At 35.4% G+C, this 19,587-nt stretch overlaps 1 protein-coding gene across 2 annotated transcripts in view; it reads right to left on the bottom strand.

Annotated features, from left to right (window-relative positions):
• The window catches only part of LOC109833757 (mediator of RNA polymerase II transcription subunit 13), a 21,809-nt gene that overhangs the window by 1,259 nt on the left and 963 nt on the right, over positions 1–19,587 (bottom strand). For both annotated transcript variants that reach the window (XM_020401559.1, XM_020401560.1), the window contains exons 3-22: positions 14,515–14,588; positions 14,275–14,414; positions 14,106–14,192; positions 13,885–13,972; positions 13,729–13,812; positions 11,093–11,170; positions 10,865–10,947; positions 9,678–9,756; positions 9,111–9,440; positions 8,959–9,045; positions 7,769–8,015; positions 7,364–7,588; positions 5,204–6,547; positions 4,527–4,776; positions 4,313–4,448; positions 4,124–4,208; positions 3,804–3,882; positions 1,882–2,177; positions 507–1,584; positions 31–402 (exon numbers count right to left, since the gene is read on the bottom strand). In XM_020401559.1, coding sequence (XP_020257148.1) covers positions 31–402; positions 507–1,584; positions 1,882–2,177; positions 3,804–3,882; positions 4,124–4,208; positions 4,313–4,448; positions 4,527–4,776; positions 5,204–6,547; positions 7,364–7,588; positions 7,769–8,015; positions 8,959–9,045; positions 9,111–9,440; positions 9,678–9,756; positions 10,865–10,947; positions 11,093–11,170; positions 13,729–13,812; positions 13,885–13,972; positions 14,106–14,192; positions 14,275–14,414; positions 14,515–14,588 — 5,242 coding nt within the window. The remainder of the gene's footprint in view (positions 1–30; positions 403–506; positions 1,585–1,881; positions 2,178–3,803; positions 3,883–4,123; positions 4,209–4,312; positions 4,449–4,526; positions 4,777–5,203; positions 6,548–7,363; positions 7,589–7,768; positions 8,016–8,958; positions 9,046–9,110; positions 9,441–9,677; positions 9,757–10,864; positions 10,948–11,092; positions 11,171–13,728; positions 13,813–13,884; positions 13,973–14,105; positions 14,193–14,274; positions 14,415–14,514; positions 14,589–19,587) is intronic.

Genomic DNA, 19,587 nt, shown 5'->3' with positions numbered 1-19,587 from the left:
GAAATGTAACTTATGAACAGGGGGACTCACCAGAGGAAGAAGAATCAGCTGGAAGCATTAGGTACAAAGAATGATCAATAGAAACTCCAACTAAACTGATGCTCTGAACCAACTGTAGAAGTCCTCTTGAATTGTCAGCCCCAGTCTGTCCTGCCAGTAGTTGTTTTTTGGTATTACCCTGGCCTAGACCACTTTTCATATAGCTTGTTTTTGCACGAGGGCTGTATAAAGAAGAGCTAGGTGAGGGAGGAAGATTTCTTTCTTGTATTAAACCCATTTCATGTTGCTGAAGAGAAGTTCCATTAGTACTCGAGGAGAGAATGTTGAGGGTAGATCGCCTTAGTTGCAGGGGCCACTTCTTAACATCATTTCCTCCAACTGAATATATAGCGTTCTGCCATTCTGTTTTACATAACACGTTGGTGATGAAAGAATATAACACTCATTTTCTTAATTCCAAAACAATGGAAAGAAAAAAGCAGAAGGAAAAGAATATTAATGATTACCTTGGCATTCTAACTCAAAGAAACCTCCAATACGTGTAATAATTATGTCCCTTGCCTTAACAGAGCCAGAATCAGGAGAACTGGATAATATTTGACAACCTTGGTGTAAAACTTGAACAAACAGGCTTTGGAGAACCTTTGTATCTTGGCAGCTACTAATACCACCAAATGGAAATATATTACAATCAAGCAACTCTCCTCTAGAGTCTGTCCATATGCAGGCAAGCCACCGCCAGTCCTCAGTCCACCCATAACAACAGTGAAGGCTGGCTAATTTTTGATCATGGTCTGCTATGTCGAGCAATGAATTTGTTCCAACCTCTGAATTCCTTCCTGAATTGGAATTTTGCATATAAATTCCACTACTATCATCAATACCAGATTTTGAACTAGAAGATTCTAGTGATGCACTTCCTAACACGCTCACAGACGAGCCACGCTCCAAAGAACCAGGTTCTGCCAGTATAAATAGTGGTTCAAACATGCATCTTGTCTCATCTTGAAAATGCAAATCCGCTGATCTATTTGAATCAAGTCCTGTCCTTGATGCCTGCCATGAGTTATCCCAAGCACCAGGCCTCAAGGCAGCATCAAGCTCACCTTCTCTAGAAAGAGAGGATCCAGACATTCGAGGAGCAAGGCAATCCTTCCACATGCCTTGAATTGGAGAAGCCGCATGCATCAATGAAGCTTGTTGTCTCCCTGACGCAGATAATGTCCGAAACATGTCATTGCTAGGAATAGGCCGTGATACTCGACGAGCCTTGTTGTACACAGTGAAAGCAATATCTTTCAAGACCGTAAGCTCACTCACTGGCCTATTGACTCTTAGTAAGCAATCGACAGTCACAATCTGCAAAACAAGTTTTGGAATGCTGAATCCTGAGAGCATTACAACATTTGATGTTACTTCATCGGCAGCAGCCGGACAACTTTGAGCTCTCGCAACTTGAGAGAGTAACCAGGATTGTCTCTCTCTATCTGGAGACAGGACAACTGATCCTATGGCAGCAGAGGACTCGATCAGAGTTCTCAGAACAGCTGTAGAATCAGGGAAAGGGCATACAACATATACTACCTGAGTGAATCATGAAAAGGGCAAGTCAGTTTGTACTTTGTAGGCAATTACACACAACAAATGTAAAAAAGAATCTACTTCGAACATCATAGGTGGAAGTTCAGAATTCATGAAGACAGTTCCATGCATATAGAATACTTTTATGCCTTAAAAGACACCAAATTTTGCATTAAGAAGATAATCAGTTTATTTTTATGGTCACTCTTCCACTGGCATAAGTCATTAACAAAACAGGGGAATTTTTCTATATAATAATATCTACTATAAACAGAGGAAAAAAGGAATAGAGAAACATACAGTGCATGGACCTGCACTCCCCTCCTTCTGATTCTGGGAAGAACTTGTAGTGAGTTTTAGATCCCTGATAACCTTTCCAAGAGCACTAATGAATTTATCCACACTCCAACTTTTGGATAACGCCAGAAAGTAGTCACTTATTGAACTGATAGAAAATAGATTATTTCCTGCAACCTTCACTTGCTGGGGACAGTCAACAAGAACTAGGCCAGAAGATGGACCCTTTCCAGGGGATAGTTCCATCTGGCTTCCATTGACCAAAGGTGAATGAGTTCCTAGTCTGCAGGCCTCATAAACTGGAACACATAGGATTCCCAAATAGAAAATTGTCATTTGGAAGTCTTATGCAACACATAGAAAAGTAAAGAAACATAATAGAAAGGAAAATTAAGATCCCCCGCGAAAAAAGAAACAAAAAACCAAAAATAAAAGACAAAACAAAACAAAAAAGAAAGCAAAAAACACCTACACGTCCTGTTGAACTTCTATACACCTCTACCTATTATGCTTTGTAGTATCTTTTGTCTTGCACTCTCCCCTTTGCACTCCCTCAGAGGTGTTAACTGGTCTCACCTAGGAACTCCCTGTTTCTTACTTTCTTTAATAAGGTAACTCCCATTACCTTACTATTAGGTGATTCCATACTTGAAAAAGCTAATAATTAGCTTCTCTAGACCAAAATCAGAACATGAGTCATACCCACACATAACTTTTAAGTACTTATCAGTGGAACACAACAAACCAGAGAGACCCGTTCTATATGTAAGACAAGATTACTCAACAAATCCTCGTAAAGCCAAACTTAAGAAGGAAAAGAGAGCCATGTAATTAGACAAGAAAATAAAGAGAGAAGATAGAAGAGCAAAGGAGTACTTAGATCAGATATTATATTTTCATTTTTCACTATAAACAATGAAGGGCTGCAGGAGTCCCCATTTGTAGAGAGGCTACTACCTAGGGTTCCATGCTAAAATAAGTCAGCAAAAAGGATGTCAAAATCAAATAGTGAAAGAGGTCAAAGTCAATTTAGCATTTATAAAAGATAAAATATTTAAACAGAAGTACATCAAAGTGAGCAACATAATTCAGGCTCAAAGCCACAGAAGATGCACAAGGAAGCTCTTCACTTGGTTTACAAGGGTCAATAAAGGAGTTTGATAATCTGCATGGAAGCATTAATAATGTTTCTGTTCATGAGCAGCATGAAAAGAGGGATGTGGTATTCTTAATTCTGTCTATGTTTGGCAACAATGTTAAGGCTCCTACTTATCCAGAGGCTTTCTCGGCTTCCACATCTAGGCTTGCAAGCACCTGTGGCTAAGATTTATTTGCAGCCTGAATTACAATCACCGAGTTATTCTACCAAAAACCAAATAAGCAAACCCACCCACCTATTTTAACCTGCACAACATGCCTTTAGCTATAAATTTGGCCTATAAAGCAATGGTTGGCAAAGATGAATAGAAATCCAACCCAAAATAAGCGGAACAAGGTTTCATTTTATGGTTTACACTCAATCAGAACTATTGATGAGCCAAGAGGTAGAATTACTTGGAGAATACAAACCGCAGTATCAGAAAAAGAAAAAGAGAGACTTCCATTCTGGAAATCAACCATTATTCAAAGATTTCAGCAATTATTCAAACTCACGTAAAATGCACCAGATGAACATTATTGAGTCTGAGTAGCAGATAATTCTGGCCATGTTATTCAAGAGGCCTACACTTACGACATGGCCAGAGCCTCCAAATTTGAAAGAAAGCCATAAATTATTTAGTTATAACTCTAAGCTTGCTTTGTCTGACAAATATACCTTTCACATAAATAGCAGATGAATATACAGTCACCACAAGATACAGGAAGACATATTAATCAAGAATAGCAGAAGCAAACAGTGCACCCAACCAGAAAAGAGGACTTACCCGTTCCTAACTGTTGAAAAAAATCAGCAGCAGCTGAAGTAAGCAGATTAATATCCGGACAAACAGCACAGTAAGTAACCTGTAACAATCATCAACATGCATAAGCAGTGAAGTTTAAAAAAAAAAAAGAGGCTTTAGAAGAGGCATGCAACAAAATAGTCTGCCCAAAACCAAACCCAACCAAAAAATGGAACAGTAAATGACCCACTGCCAAAAAGGTAAAGTAACAATCAAGTCAACCAACTTCTAGCAGAATAACGTGAAACATAAGAAGGGGAAAATATCATTAAGAATGATAGAAACTAACTCTTAGCACTTACTGACTTCTGCAAAGCATAAGGTTCTAGACCTTTTTCCCAGAATTCAAGACAGTTAGGAGATGTCTTCAGCCAATCATCCTGGTACCTACCATATAAGCCATCACACATACTCATCTTACAGAACTATTATCTAACTTCACAAAAGGTAAAATAATTTGGAAACTGAACAATGGTATGAAAGATGCATACCCAACAAGTATAGAAGGCAATGGCAACACCGCAACTGTTGGCCTACCACAAGAATAGCCCTTTTGCTGTTCTGACTCTGAATTGCCCATCTCTTGGCTTAATCGTCTTTGAGATGATTCATCCATTCTCGGCCCCTCTATAGTGATATAAATAGAGTCTAGCATTATGTTAGCATAGGAAAATTATAAAATTTAGTATAAGCAGCAAAGCATACCTCTAATACAAGATGAACCACCAATTGATTGAGGACTTATTGAATCTCCAACAATAGTAAGATTACCAGAGGAGTCCTTAGTTTCACTAACATAAGAATATCCATCTCCAGAAGCTCCTGAGTCGATCGATTGGCTTCGTCCTTTACACCAATCAAACACTGTTAACGGGCCATCTGGATTTCCGAAAGCAGATTTCATGGCAACCTTAATGTCTGACTGCAGCAAACTAATAACAGATGATGGTGGAACCTACCCACAAATATTAAAGTATTTTGTCAACAGCAAGCGTAACACATATATCAATGCAGAGATATCATACACAGCGTGTCCTATGAAAAGATGATCCAGCTAAACAAACAAGGGATTACAGGTCAGCAGGTAGTAACTGATTTAAGATTTGATATTTGGCATAGAACAAGAACGAAAAAAATTTGACAGGATATGAAATGAAATGCAGCTTAACTGCCAAGATGTTATATTGAGATCACAAGAAACTGCCATCATGGGATACTTATTTGTGCATGTTTATTTAAATTGCTACTGTTCAAAGTTTACCTACACAAGGTTATGGTCTTCAAAAAATAGCTACCTAAAACTTATGGTTCTTAATATCAACAAGAGAAGCAGCAAAGGATATGAAAGAGTATCCAAGTAGAATACAAGACAAGAAACTTACATCAGCAGAGAGCGGATCTATCAAGTCAATACCAGCAATGTCCATATAGTGACATGTGGCCAAAAGTCCACCACAACCTGCATGAACCATAGAAGGACCACAAGAAAACCCACGCCTTCCTTGTTCCTGTAACGCAAGCAAATAGTAGGAACTCTCACTGTCATCCATATCCAGTGAAATATCCACAAAGGAAGTAGATTGTTGAACTAGCAAGACCATCGCATCCAGAAGCTCCTGAAGAGGTTGTCTTTGCCCAGAGAAACTTAAACCATCATCAGTCAGCATATTACCAGCCAATGAAGATGAATTTTCTGAAATTCGCATATTTGAAGACTTTGTTACTTTAGGAACCCCAACAGAGCGCCAAACACCCACCTGTGCGGTGAGAGGTTCTTCAAAAATTCCTCCGTCAAATTCACCAGCTATTCTGACAGGTAAAGAATCTTTCTTCTTCATATCATACTTATTAGGCACCATATCAGAAGGTGTCCGAGTAATACAGGATTCTGGCATAACATTTCCAGCTACATTACTCAATCCAAAAGGTAAATGATTGTTCAGTGAAAGTAATGTGTGTCTTATCCGACACATGGCAGCTTGAAACATGATGCATTCAATTTCTGTAGCAAGTACAGTCTTTACGGGCAGTAAAAGATGTCCCGCCTCAAATGTTTGTTCGTTCTTCCTTTGAAGAGTGAAGGTCGTGGTTGACGAATTGATGCCAGACAGAGAAGATGCATCTCCTTTAAGTAAAGATATGTCATTGTTGGTTGATTTACTGTCGTTCTTTTTTCTCCCGACTTGAACAAGATCATATAATTTCGATGATCTTGCAGAGGAATTTGTATCATGTCCTGCAGAACCCACTTTGCCTGTTGTTTCCAGTTTTTCCTCTGATGTCTCCACACAAGAAGAAGATGGTGTAATGCCGTACACATAAGCACTTGTGCTTGACTGCAGACTTTCGACCCTTTTAGATCGGGGTAAGTATGGACTTTTAAAAATTGATGTTGAAAACTCACTAACAGGAGTCTCAACGGCTGCATATTCAGGTGCAAATGACATCATCGCTTCAGCCTTTGTGAGATAATCAAACTTACCCATAGAGGGTGGCAAGAAATGGTTTTCTGCAAGTGATCTTGAATCCCTTGTAGATTCTGTATTTTTGCTTTGAGTATTTTCCGTAAGCGCCAAACGTGGAAGATGAACTCCCTCAAAAGAAGTCAGAGCAACAGGCGAAAGTTTCTGATCAACATCCATTCCTCCAGTGCAAGGACTTGCACTGACATCTTCACAATCAGGGGCAGGCAACATGAGGACTTGAGATTCAGCTGTTCCAGGAGGCTGCATAAGAAAAACATAACATCAACATTTGTAGTAAAAAGACCTTTATTTCTGATCTCGACCAACTTAAAAATTAAAAATTACCAAATATGTAAACAAAAAAATGCATCAATGCAAATTAGATTAAATTTTCTTGTAAGACCATGGACAGTTTACAATAAGCTTCGGACAATGATTCAAGCGGTGCAGCTACAAATAGCAAGTGATAAGTTGGTGAAGGTCATTTACAAGAAGGAAAGTGAAGGAAATATTGATATAGAGCTTTCCATCAAAGGGGAAAAAATTCATATTTTAGGATGTTTTCTTATATTTCCTATTTCTTATATTTCCTATTTACTGGAATACAGATAAAGATCAGCCAACTATAAATTTACCCTGAGCACTACACAATATTCCCGTCATTCACGAGAAGTTTATGCCTTTGAGCACTACATATATTTAGTTAAACACACTTATTCAGAAGAAATATACATGTATAATTGTGTCCTCAGGTCATATACACTCTTCCCACGTCGGAATATGACATCAATATCAGTGTCTACTAATCAAATTTAATGTAGTTAGCTCATTCACTTGGGAAACCACATAAAAACATTATAAGAAGTTTTTGCTTCTAGACATTCCAACTGGTAAACAGTTAACTTGAATAGAAAGGAATAAGCCATAATCTGATCTTTCAACCCGTCTGTAGGATAAAGGGTTCAAATTTAGCTATTGGCATGCATCAACTTAAAAGTTAGATATAAATAGAGAAGAAAAAAAATCCCTGAGAACATGTGCATCAGATTATGATCAAAGGATTCCCAATAAACATACCTCACCAAATGATAGAACATCATTTTCAAAGAAATCACCAAAATCTCCAAATTCGGAAAGTATTATTTGGATATCCAAGCCAAAGCCTTTCTCGTCATCATCATCGTCCCAATCCCATTGAGATTCAAAATTTATCAGTCCTGCAGAAGCTGAATTATTTGCATCCTGCACAAGTACGCCTGCAGTCTGACCAAGTGCATCTGTGCCTGTCCGAGGACGCTTAACCTGCATTAAAAACAGTTTCAGCTAGACAAGTTGTTATGCATTTGCAGAAAAGGTTCAATTTCTGAGAACTCAGACATTCATTAAACCAGATTATTTCTTCATGAAACAAGATTGTCATCTGCAGTCAACAATCATCAATGCGAGAAGCATAGCATACTAAGTTTGAACATGTATAATTACCATTCTACTGCCATCATTCTCGAGTTGTTCATTGGACAATAAAGCAGCCCTTTTAGAGCCATGAGAATCAGCATCTGCTTCAAGATCATCACCATCAATAGCCATCACATTATCAGATTCACTTGAAGTGCTACTTACACTGCTGATACTACTACTGTTGCTGTTGCTATTAAGTCGGCGCTGCAGTCGCATATTATCAACTTCAAGTCCATCAATAACATCATTGCAAGTGCTTCCAAATGCCAAGCTAACCAAACAGATAATCAGCATAAAAGGACAAGATGAGAGCAACTATAGCGATTGTAGCAGCCTAAAGAAGCCTAAAAGGAGTCTATTATTCAGAACATGTGCATAAATTTAAAACTACAAGGGATTCTTCACATGCATAAAACAGTATAAAATACAGAAGTTTTAGACATAAGACTTCCCTTATCTTTTTTATTTAGTACACTGATCCTCCCATTGCCAATTCAGAAATCTTGCACATTTAGTTAAAAATTTTTGAAACTTCATCAATTAGTTAATTACTAAATTTTCATTAAGTCACAGTCAACATTAGGATTCAGTTTTACATAAACAGTTAGGATCCCTGTTATATAGTTAGAATTTGTTTTAGATACATAATAAACATCAACACTGGACAGTCTGGATAAAATCAAAAGGAGTAATTGTGAAACCTGCTTCAGATAGTTTAAGGTACTTTTGTAGCAGTAAGCATACGTGATGTCTGCATGCCTACATTCATACATATGTACGCACTAATTTGGTTTGTGTAAGAACTATTTTTTACTTAACAGCAGTCAAGAGGAAGTAAAGATGAACGTACAATAAGTGAATATGAGCATACATAATATCCACAATCAACAATTAGCTTTACATTGTAATATGGATTATATATAAAATAAAATTATATATAGGGTATCATATGGCATATCAGAAGATTATATGATTCTATCATCTACAGTGATGCGGTTGAATCTCAGCCAAGTAAATAAAGGGGCTCTTTCTTTATTACTCTAACTCAATTCATAACACTTGGTTTGAGATTCAGCCACATCAATGCATATGTCGAATTGGTGTGCATGTGTGATGTGTGTTTGGCGTTTTTTCATAGAAAGATTGAATTTTGTGCTTATAAAGTGGTTATTTAAAGAGCATACAATAGCGAGTAATGGAAAGCAAGGACTAACCAATGTTCAATATGTGATGAATACGAAAAACCCCATAATGGCCACAGCTCAGTTAATGATTTTTGGGACCAATTTTTCCGACAAAACCTGCACATAGAAAAAAAAATGAGTAAAGTGCAACTTCAGAAGCAGTAGATAGTAAAAACAGATACCTCTTGAGGGAAGTTCTAGCAAACGCCTTGTGCATTAAAGGAACCAGCACAGTTTCTGGTTGGTAAATGAATGTTCTTTGAAGAATTGCAAGTTGATCTTCTGATCCCTGCTTCTGCTGACTTCTTCCAACAGGCTTCATTTGTACCTCTCCATGATGGATGGTGTTCTTATTTTGGTTAACGCCTGACTCCAAAGTTTTGCTACTGCATTTAGAGGAGCAACCCAGAGTAATTTCAACAAAGCAACTCTGACCTCTTAGCTGGCAGCCTGAAGATTGAGCGACATCAAAAGGCATTCCCCCAATTAACCCTTTTGAAGCCTTGTTCTTGCTGAAATTGTCAAACCAAGAGAGAAAAATTGCAATAAGGAATAAAAAAAATTATAAAAAAAGAACACAAAGATAGACTACTAAGGAAAAATCATTTTATTTGATTGCATTTAGCGAAAACAGACACTTCCATGTCAAGTCTAGTAGAACGATAAGCAAACTGGATAAACCAAAACAGGTTAGCACATTGTTCTTCATTTTGAAATAAAACAAAGATAAAAGATTCTCAACAAAGTACCTGATATACACATGCTTCACCAGGTCACTTGGACAACATCCTGTAAGTCTTCCTCGCATGCCATTAGGGGCAACAATGACTGCCATATGGTTCAATGTTCAGACATGAACAATAAATCTAAGATGAAAAACTATATACATGATTTCAAGTCATCTAACATTCATGAAACCTGATTATTTCGTCAAAGCAATGTCAGGAATTTCCATTTTTTTTCTTTTCTTTTCTTTTCTTTTTTTTAGTTATTTCATAATCAATATAAGGGACACTCAGAAAACAACATAATTTGCATGATAGAGTTGTTACTGAGAAAGCTGCAGTCAAAGGATACATTTTGATGGTCTCACACCAGAAAATATAAATCCCAAATTGTTTCCCTGAAAAGTAAGACTGAAGAGAGATGTTTACAGGAACAGCTTTACTCTCATTAATCTTCATTTTCAACAAGTTAGATTTAACAGTAAATTCAAGTCACCGTTCAACTTGACATGTTCGTGCCTTGTGAAAGTACATCCAGATATGGTATGACTATGATTTTGATGCAAACAAGGAATAATTAAAAGACAGAAAATAACTAAGATCTAAATGTAAAGGAAGAGGCCAAACTAGCAGGAAAATGACGAGACACGTGCTTGGCAAATTGCAATGGATAGAATGAGAGAGGGATACCTACCTAAACATCGAGGGAATAACAACCTTTTATCCATCTTAAATACTATGACCTTCATGATGATGTCAGAGATTCATAACTTAGATCATGGCTAACCCATGACAAGAAAATTAAAAAGAAAAATAGAAAAATAGAAAAAAAAGAAAAAAAAAAGGTAAAAAACAACAGGTCATCCTCAACTTAGACAGTTAGAAGGGGAAAAAAGATACATGGTCCCGAATCTATCAATACCGGCCCTCTAAATAAGGGAGCAAGTACTTTATAGCTCATAATTGGTTGACACTGGATAAGCTAAATAAGTAAGGTTCCTTACAGGTTTCAAGTTTATCCTGGTTAGAACTGAAGTATCTATTAGCAATCTGCAAATAGCAATAAAACTTTGCCAATGAATGTATAAATAACAATGCATTTCCCTCAGTAATAGAACTCATTAATCACTAGTATATATCAGAAGTCGAGAGCTTGTTTCCAGGATCAACAAGATGGACATCTGAAGAACAACTTGTATTATATGGTGTACCTGGAAGACCTTCCCCAGTGGAATTAGAGGAACGATGCTTTGATACCCTTTCCATGTCATCGCTGCAAAGTCCCCGAACATGCCTACATGTAAACAATCATAATCACAATTATAATGCTTCTTATCAACTTTATAATTACAGAAAGAACGACAGATTCATCAAACAGAACCTTGTGAGAACTAAAAAAATGATTTAAAATAAATAGACATGTAAATAAAGTTACTGACTTTGCAGATATTATTGCATGCACGTAGATTGCTTCTTCATTCACAGAAAAGATAAACTCAATCGTCGGTTGCACTCTCCTACAAAAATAAATAGTGAAGTAGAACTGAAAAATAAATGGAAAAAGAAAAACATATTAACACACTGATAATCGGATATAGCTAGTGGACACATTCTACTTGATAGTTCCACATAATGGAGCATAAGGAAAGATAAGGAAGAAAAATAATTACGATTTTTATGACTTGGGGAAAAAATCAAGAATGTGCTGTCAAACATAGCTTAACTGCATTGTCAGAAAACAGCTTGCCCGCCCATGAGAATTTCTAGAATTAGAAGCCACCATGAGAAATGAAAGAAAATATATGCCTCTCTGCATAGTGGCTGTTCATGGTGCATAGAAATTAAAAGACGCTGCTTATAGTTGGCCAGAAATGGAAAAGGGGCTGGTTACTTTGTTCAACAGCATGAAACAGTAGCTCAAGCACCACTCAATTTAGTGCAACACGTGGCATTTTGAACCCTAAAATACATAGATCTGTCACTATTTGCCAGATAGAAGGCTCCCTCCCTGAACGTCACCTTCGTTGGATACCATGGAATTTTTCATGTTGTGTTTTTCTAAAAAACACCATGGCATTGTGTTTTCCCTCCAAAGTGTTTTCAAAACACCATGGTGAGTGTTTTTTATCAGCACTAGTTTGACCCTTGGTAATATTAGTATTAAAGATATTATTAATGATTAGATATTAACTATCATAGAACATATTATAATTAAACTATATAATATTTATTTAACATCATTATCATTATACTATAGTATAATTTATTATAATATTATATTATACTTTAATATTTTATATTATAATTATTACATAATATCTTCAACTAAAACTATATTTAATTGTTTTGGTATATCAATTTGTTATTGCTATATAATATATATTATTTTTAAAATACTATTATTTTAATATAATATTATACTACTATTAATATAAGAGAAAAATGTAAGAACTTGGTATCAAACACAAATTTTGTGCTCGGTAGTGAGGTGTCTCATTCTCATCCACTCTCCAACTCATATGAATGCGGTCCCCCATTTGAATGAGTGGATGAAAATGAGTCACCTCACTACCTAGCACAAAAACTTGTGCTTGGTACCAAGTTCCTCCATCTTGCTCATAATATAACTTAATATGTTTTATTTTATTTACTAAATATTACTAACATATTAGATTAAATATAGTATATTATAATATATTATAATGTGATATAACAAGCATGTTGATAATAAATTATATTAATTATATGTGTGTGTGTATTAGATATTATATTAACACCCCTTCAAACTTGAAATCAAAACACCAAACTCAAAACACTTAAAAGGTGTATTGAAATAAATGTTCTTGGTTTGAGGATGTTTTAGTTCAAAAAGCATCATGGTTTCCAAACACAACGTGTTTTGTTTTTAACAAAAACACCATGGAAACAAGGGAAACGACATAGTATCCAAACACTAGCTTAAGCTTTCTGGGGTTGCATTGGGTGTTCTATCTTATGTAAGATCCTAAAAGTGGGCACTAAGCATTGAATGACAAAATTACTTACCTTGCATGAACAGTTGGACTTAAGATGTGAGATTTTAATTTGTTTCCTGACCTTAATAGTAGCCAAATAGATCGCCATGACATATTTTAATCTTGTCTATGACATCTATCTTTTATTTGAAGTACTAAGACAATGATGTACAATGAGACCATTGTTTTAAATATCGGCCGATAATCGTTATTATCGGCCGAGTTATCGGATTTTTGAGCTCTCCGCTAGGATAAGTTGCTTTTGTAATCGGTTATCATTTTGGATAGATTATCGGCGAGTTATCGGCATTATCGGCACTTATCGGCCGATAAGTAAGGCTAAATTATCGGGGTTATCGGCCAGGCATTTTGAGTTGAGTTGTTGAGTTTTTAAAACCCGACCCGACCCGTTTTGTTAATAATATGAAACTTAAAACCCGAAACTTTGTGAATCCGACCTTCAAACCCTAACTTCGTCTCTGGCGGCTGCTCCTTTTCTTGTTGGGCGCTTCCTCCGTTATCTCCATCTCATGTTCTCTGCGCCTCTTCGTCACTCGCCTTCGTGAACTTCAACCTTGAACTTCGTCGCTCGCCTACCCTCTCTCAACCATGTTTTTTTTGTCCGGAAACATGGCTATATACACATGCTGTGAGCTTTCCTTCTCTTGTAATTCCTTCACGCACGCACTTTCTCTTTTGAGTAATATCAGTTCTATAACTATTCTTGTATCATACTTTGCTTTTCTGTTTTTCCTGTAACAGAGACTTATATATGAAATTAGTGAATAAACTGTACATACTTTGCTTTTCTGTTTTGGTATGTTTATATTTCAATAAGCATGGTTAGATTACATTTTTAGTTGTTATATTATATATATACACCATCCAATACATTGCTCTGATAAATACTACTTATCCATGATATATCCCCGATTTCCGCTATCCGATAAGGATTTTGGCTGTCCGATAAATCCCCGATAACCGATATTTAAAACCTTGAATGAGACTACTAGGAAAAACAATGCATCATAATACTTCCAGTAAAATATTCATCAAGATACCTGAAGTTTTGTGTGTTTGATGCAAATGAGTGGCATTTGGTGAAAACGTCCCCAAATCTCACATAGGATAGTCCTCTTAATGATCTGAAAAAGAAAGGAAAATGAAAATCAAATTACTAATAAATACTGGATATTCTTAAGAGTAAGAGGAGCAACCTTTCCAATGAATTTCTCAATGCCTGAGATAAAGCAACAGCAACCTCCTCGGAGTCTCCAGGGGCTAACCAGAGTCCAGTACCAATAACTTTATACCGAAACCCACAATTTTATCATAAATTTAACCAAAGTAAAAAAAAATTAGGGAGACAATACATCTTCTGGTAAAACACAAATATACTTTTACAATTATAGGATATAAAGCTATAAATAAATAAAACCTCTCAATTTTGATACTGCAGCTTGAGCAGACTCATCTATTGAAGAGTGCCGTCCAGGAAGAAAAAGCCAAAGCTTAATTTTCTCATCTGCAAATTTAATCACCATTTAAAACCTAAAAATTTTTAAGCCTGGAGAACACAAAGGAAAGGCATTGCTTAGAATCCTCACCAGGGTTGTGTATGCCCTGAGATGGATCCCATGGACCAACAAAAGAGTTGGTCCACGTGCTGAGAAATCCATTGTTCTGCAACTGCAGATGTGCTGAAAGCACCAAATAAGTAGCAGCATCTTTCTGTTCGGATTTCAAACTGGAAAGAAGCGGGAAAAGTGACAAAAACTAGTAAATGCATTTTTTATCAATAATAATTAAAGCAAGTGTTAAAAGGAAATTGCATGACTTAATTAAACCTTTTCTCTGGAAGAGGGTTTGGATCAGATTCATAAGGGAGAAATTGAAACCATGAAACAACTTGGAGTTCTCCCTGCACGTAAACTCAGAATGAGGAAGGATAAGCACCACTAAGGACAAAAATGCATGATGTACACAGATTTGCAAGCAGTAAGTGGTGACACATAAAAGAAACAGAAACAGTTGAACTACAACCAAAATTTTCTGAATTCAAGTGTAAGTAGTGTTTTTAAGTCATTCACTGATACAATAAAACTAGCAAGCAAAATTCTCATCTGGTATCAGTTAAAACATCCCAACAGACCTTCTCAAGTCAGCTTTAGTATGGTTTCATTTAAGGTAATAATCTAAGTTTCATGGAAACGGGTAGGGGTTTTCAATTCATATGTTATTAGAATTAAGATTTCTATCACATTTTAAGTTTCTTTTCTTATGTTAAAATCATTAGAAATTAGAAACTGCTTGTTTTTAAACTAGACACCCAAATGACCCTTTAAAATCATAGTTTTGAACTTGAGTATGGGCTAAAATGAACACGAATTTCAAGAAATGGGTGTGAAGTATTGGATAGACATCCAACTCCAAGAAGTGCTTTTTTAGGTATTTTAAATTAAAACATAGACCATATAATTCATTGCATGTCTAAATAAATGTATGCATACATCCAAGGAGTGTCCATGAAGTTTCGGTATGGGTACATGTCAAGTACAGGTACGGCTTCGTGATAGAAGTACTCAGGTAACATAGGTCCTAATGGTTCGACCAGTGTTTCAAAATGCGCCACGTAACTCGTTATTTCACATAATGTAACTTAGGAAAACCTTAAACGCTATATATCATTTGAAACAACACGAGGACATCATGATTGTATGTTATTACGATATAGTGTACACTATTTCATTATAAATATACGCTATTTTGACATAGCATTATTTCAATACAAAAGTTTGTAGTAGAGACTCGAAAACATTATTTGTTAAATATTTATGACTTTCTCCAATGTCATGATTACTATAAAGGTTCTAAAACATGGTCTAATTATGTGTACGGCCCAATATTGGGTAGTGATTAATCGGATTATGAGGTAATTAATAGGAATATATAAAATTATGTGTTTTTGAAATTTTATTATATATATACACATGCACACACATATGAGAAATATGAGTATGATTGGTACCAAGCACCAACTTTGGTGTTTGATAATAAGATGGAGGTATCTCAACCAAAGATGTGAGTGAGATTAGTTTGATGGAAAGTGCATTCCCAATTCCCATGTGACACATTTTCTCCTAGTACTTTACAACTATAGATGTGGGGTTGAGATACATTCACCTCACTACTAAGTATCCAGTTTGTGCTTAATACTAAGCATACCCATATTCCTACGCACACACACATACATATGGTTATGAGGTAGCGGCTCATTAGCAAAAAGAGCTACCAAGAGATAGAATGATGATGTGGAGTTGAGATGCATTCACCTCACTACCAAGCACCCAGCTTGTGCTTAGTACCAAGCATACTCATATTCCTACATACACATATAAATAGTTATGAGGTAGCGGCTCATTAGCAAAAAGAGTTACCAATAGATAGGCAGCGGCTCATTAGCAAAAAGAGTCACATACCTTTGGATGTGACTAACAAGGTGGGTCACACCACATGGCTATCTCTTTCTAGCTCATTTAGCAAAATAAGCCGTCACCTCATATATGGGTATGCTTAGTACAAAACACAAATATGGTACTTTGTAGTGATGTGACCACTTGTCATCCACTCATTTAATGAATGAGTAATTAAGCGGGGATCATTTTTAAATGAGTATCTTTAATTGTGTAGATGAGAAGCATCCACATTACTACCAAGTACCAATTTTATGTTTGGTAGAAAGCATACTCATTTTTCTTATATATATATATAAGCAAAACCCTTAAAACATTGTTCATGTCACTATGAATTCTAATTAATATTGCAGCAATGAACTCTCTCATAATATCTAATACATAAACAAAGAAAATATTTAATATTATATTTATCCTTCTCTCCTACTTGCCTCCCTCGATCAATTATGCATCTAGTCCGTTGTTCATGCCCATAAAACAATCACTGTTTTTGAAAATTTCCCCAAAAATTCAAATTAGCAACCATCAAATCACTCATCTTCCATTAAACCCCGCCAAAACTAAAGAATCTCATTATTTCAAACAAGTAAACAACCAACATTTGGGCTCTCCAATAAAAAAAATTTAAAGAAGCTCATTAATTTGGATGCTTCTCTTAAAACTAGGTAATAATGATAAAAATTAATTCTTTTTGCTTAATTCTATCATTAATTCCTATTATATATGAGATATCGTTGAATCGTTATTGATTACCTTCATTTCTCATGATTTTCTCAAATTTTTCGGACATTTTATGGCCATTGTTGTTGAATGTGTACAATGTGTATGTGTATAACTAAAAAAAGAGATGATTACTTCAAAATTCTTTCACCTCTTTTACTAATCTGTTTTTCCTTATTTTAGCCAGAGCTATTGTGAGACAACTATCTTCAGTTCTTACACGAAATACTACAACGACCTCCCCCCAAAATGGCAATCAAATTAGGATTGATATTGTGGGTATTTGTTGGTTTTGAGTAATTTGAGGACCCATTTGTTTTTATTTGTAGATGAAGATGTTCATTCGAGTAACTTCTTTATTAAATAACTAACATAAATGTTATCAATTATTAGAACTGCCATTATCCCTCTTTATTGAGTCAGTAACATATATGATTTTGCTTCTCAATTTTATGTTTTTTGCTGTCAGGTATTAATAAATGGTGGACTTTTGTGAAGCGAAAGCAATCTTTCTTGAATATTATGTTTTTGAAATTTTAAAATATGTAATTGGATTCCATAGGAGTTGAGTTTCTATAGCTCGTAAAATCGTTAATAATTGAAAATAATACCATGAAAGAAGCATAATGTTGTTTGGGTTTAGGAGAATGTCATATTTTCGTTTTGGAATTATGTTCTGTGAGGAAAAAATAAATATCTTTTAATAATATTGTTTGTTTTTCCATATGTGGGTGATTCTATACCCTAATTCACAAAAAAGAACATAAAAATAAATATATATTAATAACATTGTCTGCTGCAATTCCTCAAAAAAATATTGTCTCATGCATTGGATTCTCTAATATAAAATGTTGCTCACAAATATAGAATAAAATTACAATATGATGTTTTTAAACAAATTATGTTCATATATTGCTTATGAAAATTAAATGTCCCAAAATATACATACATAGCAACACTAACCTGTTCTTAGAAACATATTTAAAAAATGTCTTAAAATATTTCTTCATAAATATAAACTGATATCCACAATTACAAAATTGAATATGAGATTATTGAGATGGAAATACAGGTCTTCAAAACATATTTGAAAACTGATACTACTCAATTTTAGATAGGAACAATTTTTAGACTTGATAAAGTAAAAAAACAACAAAATTAACAGCACAAACCCAATCCTGATCAGATGTGCAAACCAAAACACTAGGCTGTACGTAACAGGGGATTAATATACATATAGAATGATAGTTATGAGATGTCGGATCATTTAGCAAAATAAACTACCAAGAGATAGACTTGATGAGATTCACACATTTTGATGTGACATTTGGGCGGGCTTCACCAATAATCGATCTCTTAGTATCTTATTTTGCTAAATGAACGGCTACCTCACACCCATTATTTCCATATATTATTTATCATCTATAAAAATATAATAATTTATGAAAAATATAAACCATTATAAACAAAAGACTGACAGTAATACACCAGGCTATTTACATCAAAGTCGTTGCATACTTAAAAGTAAAGCTACTAAAAGTTCATAAACTAATAACGATCAAATAAGTTATAACACTTTAAAATACTAACAAAACTCCTCATCTAGTCATCCTCGCAGCAATTAGAGACGGGAACGTTGAGAGGCAAGGCCATCAGCACCAACCTTCGGTGGCGATCGGAGGCAGTGATCGCCACCACCTAGTGCCGGTGGAAAGGAGGTGGGATGGGGTGACTAGTTTATCCGAGACAAGGTCTGGATGGGAATCTTCTAGAGGTTTTGAAGTAGCATATTTTCTGAGAATCTTTATAGGTAGCAATCGTGAGACTTTAGGGTAATTAAGTGCAGTAAGTCTGGTCACGTATATTACGTGACCGCATAATGCATATACAAGAGCATTCTATTTAACCGTTCAATTTCGCAACTTGACTGCATAATCGAGCGTGTTTCAGCAACCCAACCCGAATTGGTATTGAGTAGGAGTACTCAAACGAGTAGTCGGTTGCATAGATTGTGTTTTTGAACACTGATTTTGGGTGACACTATTATGCTTGTCAGTGTCAATTTACGAATGTTAGCTCAATCATGAAGTGAATGTCAAATTACGAACGAGATGTAAATTTATGATCACGGAAGTTTAATTGTGGTACTCATCTGTAAATTAGCATGTCTTGTATTAAATATTACATCGTACTAAAAATTAATTCTTCTTATATTAGAAATAATGTTCCTTGTTATTAAAATTATTATGGATATTGTTCTTTGTTTTATATTTTAAAAAAAAAGTAACCTACATTATGCACTACGCTATATGAACTTTAAGCTATCGAGAGGCTGAGTGCTTACATTATTGTTGTTTTCAACACTTTCAACTAGAGTAACTGCTTGCTTATGAAGCAATAACAAAGAGGAAAGGCGAACTTGGAAGTGGCCTTTCGCAGTTAAAAATTTAATCTTGTAAGCTTTTGTGTATACCATTTTGTTTACTCTAAAATTTAAATAACAAAACAACCACCTGAGGTCTTCAGCGCATAAAATAATAATAAACGCGAACTAAGAACAACGTATACATTACACATTTTCTCAGCTTCCATAAGCCCTTTATCGATTAAAGTACACATTTTGATCAAAGCACCAATATTCGGAGCAATCCGAATTCATCTTGAAGACTAGCTCTCTCAAATTCCCTTAATTTTAAGATAGGCAAATAGTGTCACACTCAATATTCA

The sequence above is a fragment of the Asparagus officinalis genome, chromosome 3, assembly GCF_001876935.1.
Source record: "Asparagus officinalis chromosome 3, Aspof.V1, whole genome shotgun sequence".
In the NCBI taxonomy this organism is placed as follows: domain Eukaryota; kingdom Viridiplantae; phylum Streptophyta; class Magnoliopsida; order Asparagales; family Asparagaceae; genus Asparagus; species Asparagus officinalis.
The sequence above is the reverse complement of the archived record's forward strand: the minus strand, read 5'-3'. Positions and strand labels throughout refer to the sequence as shown.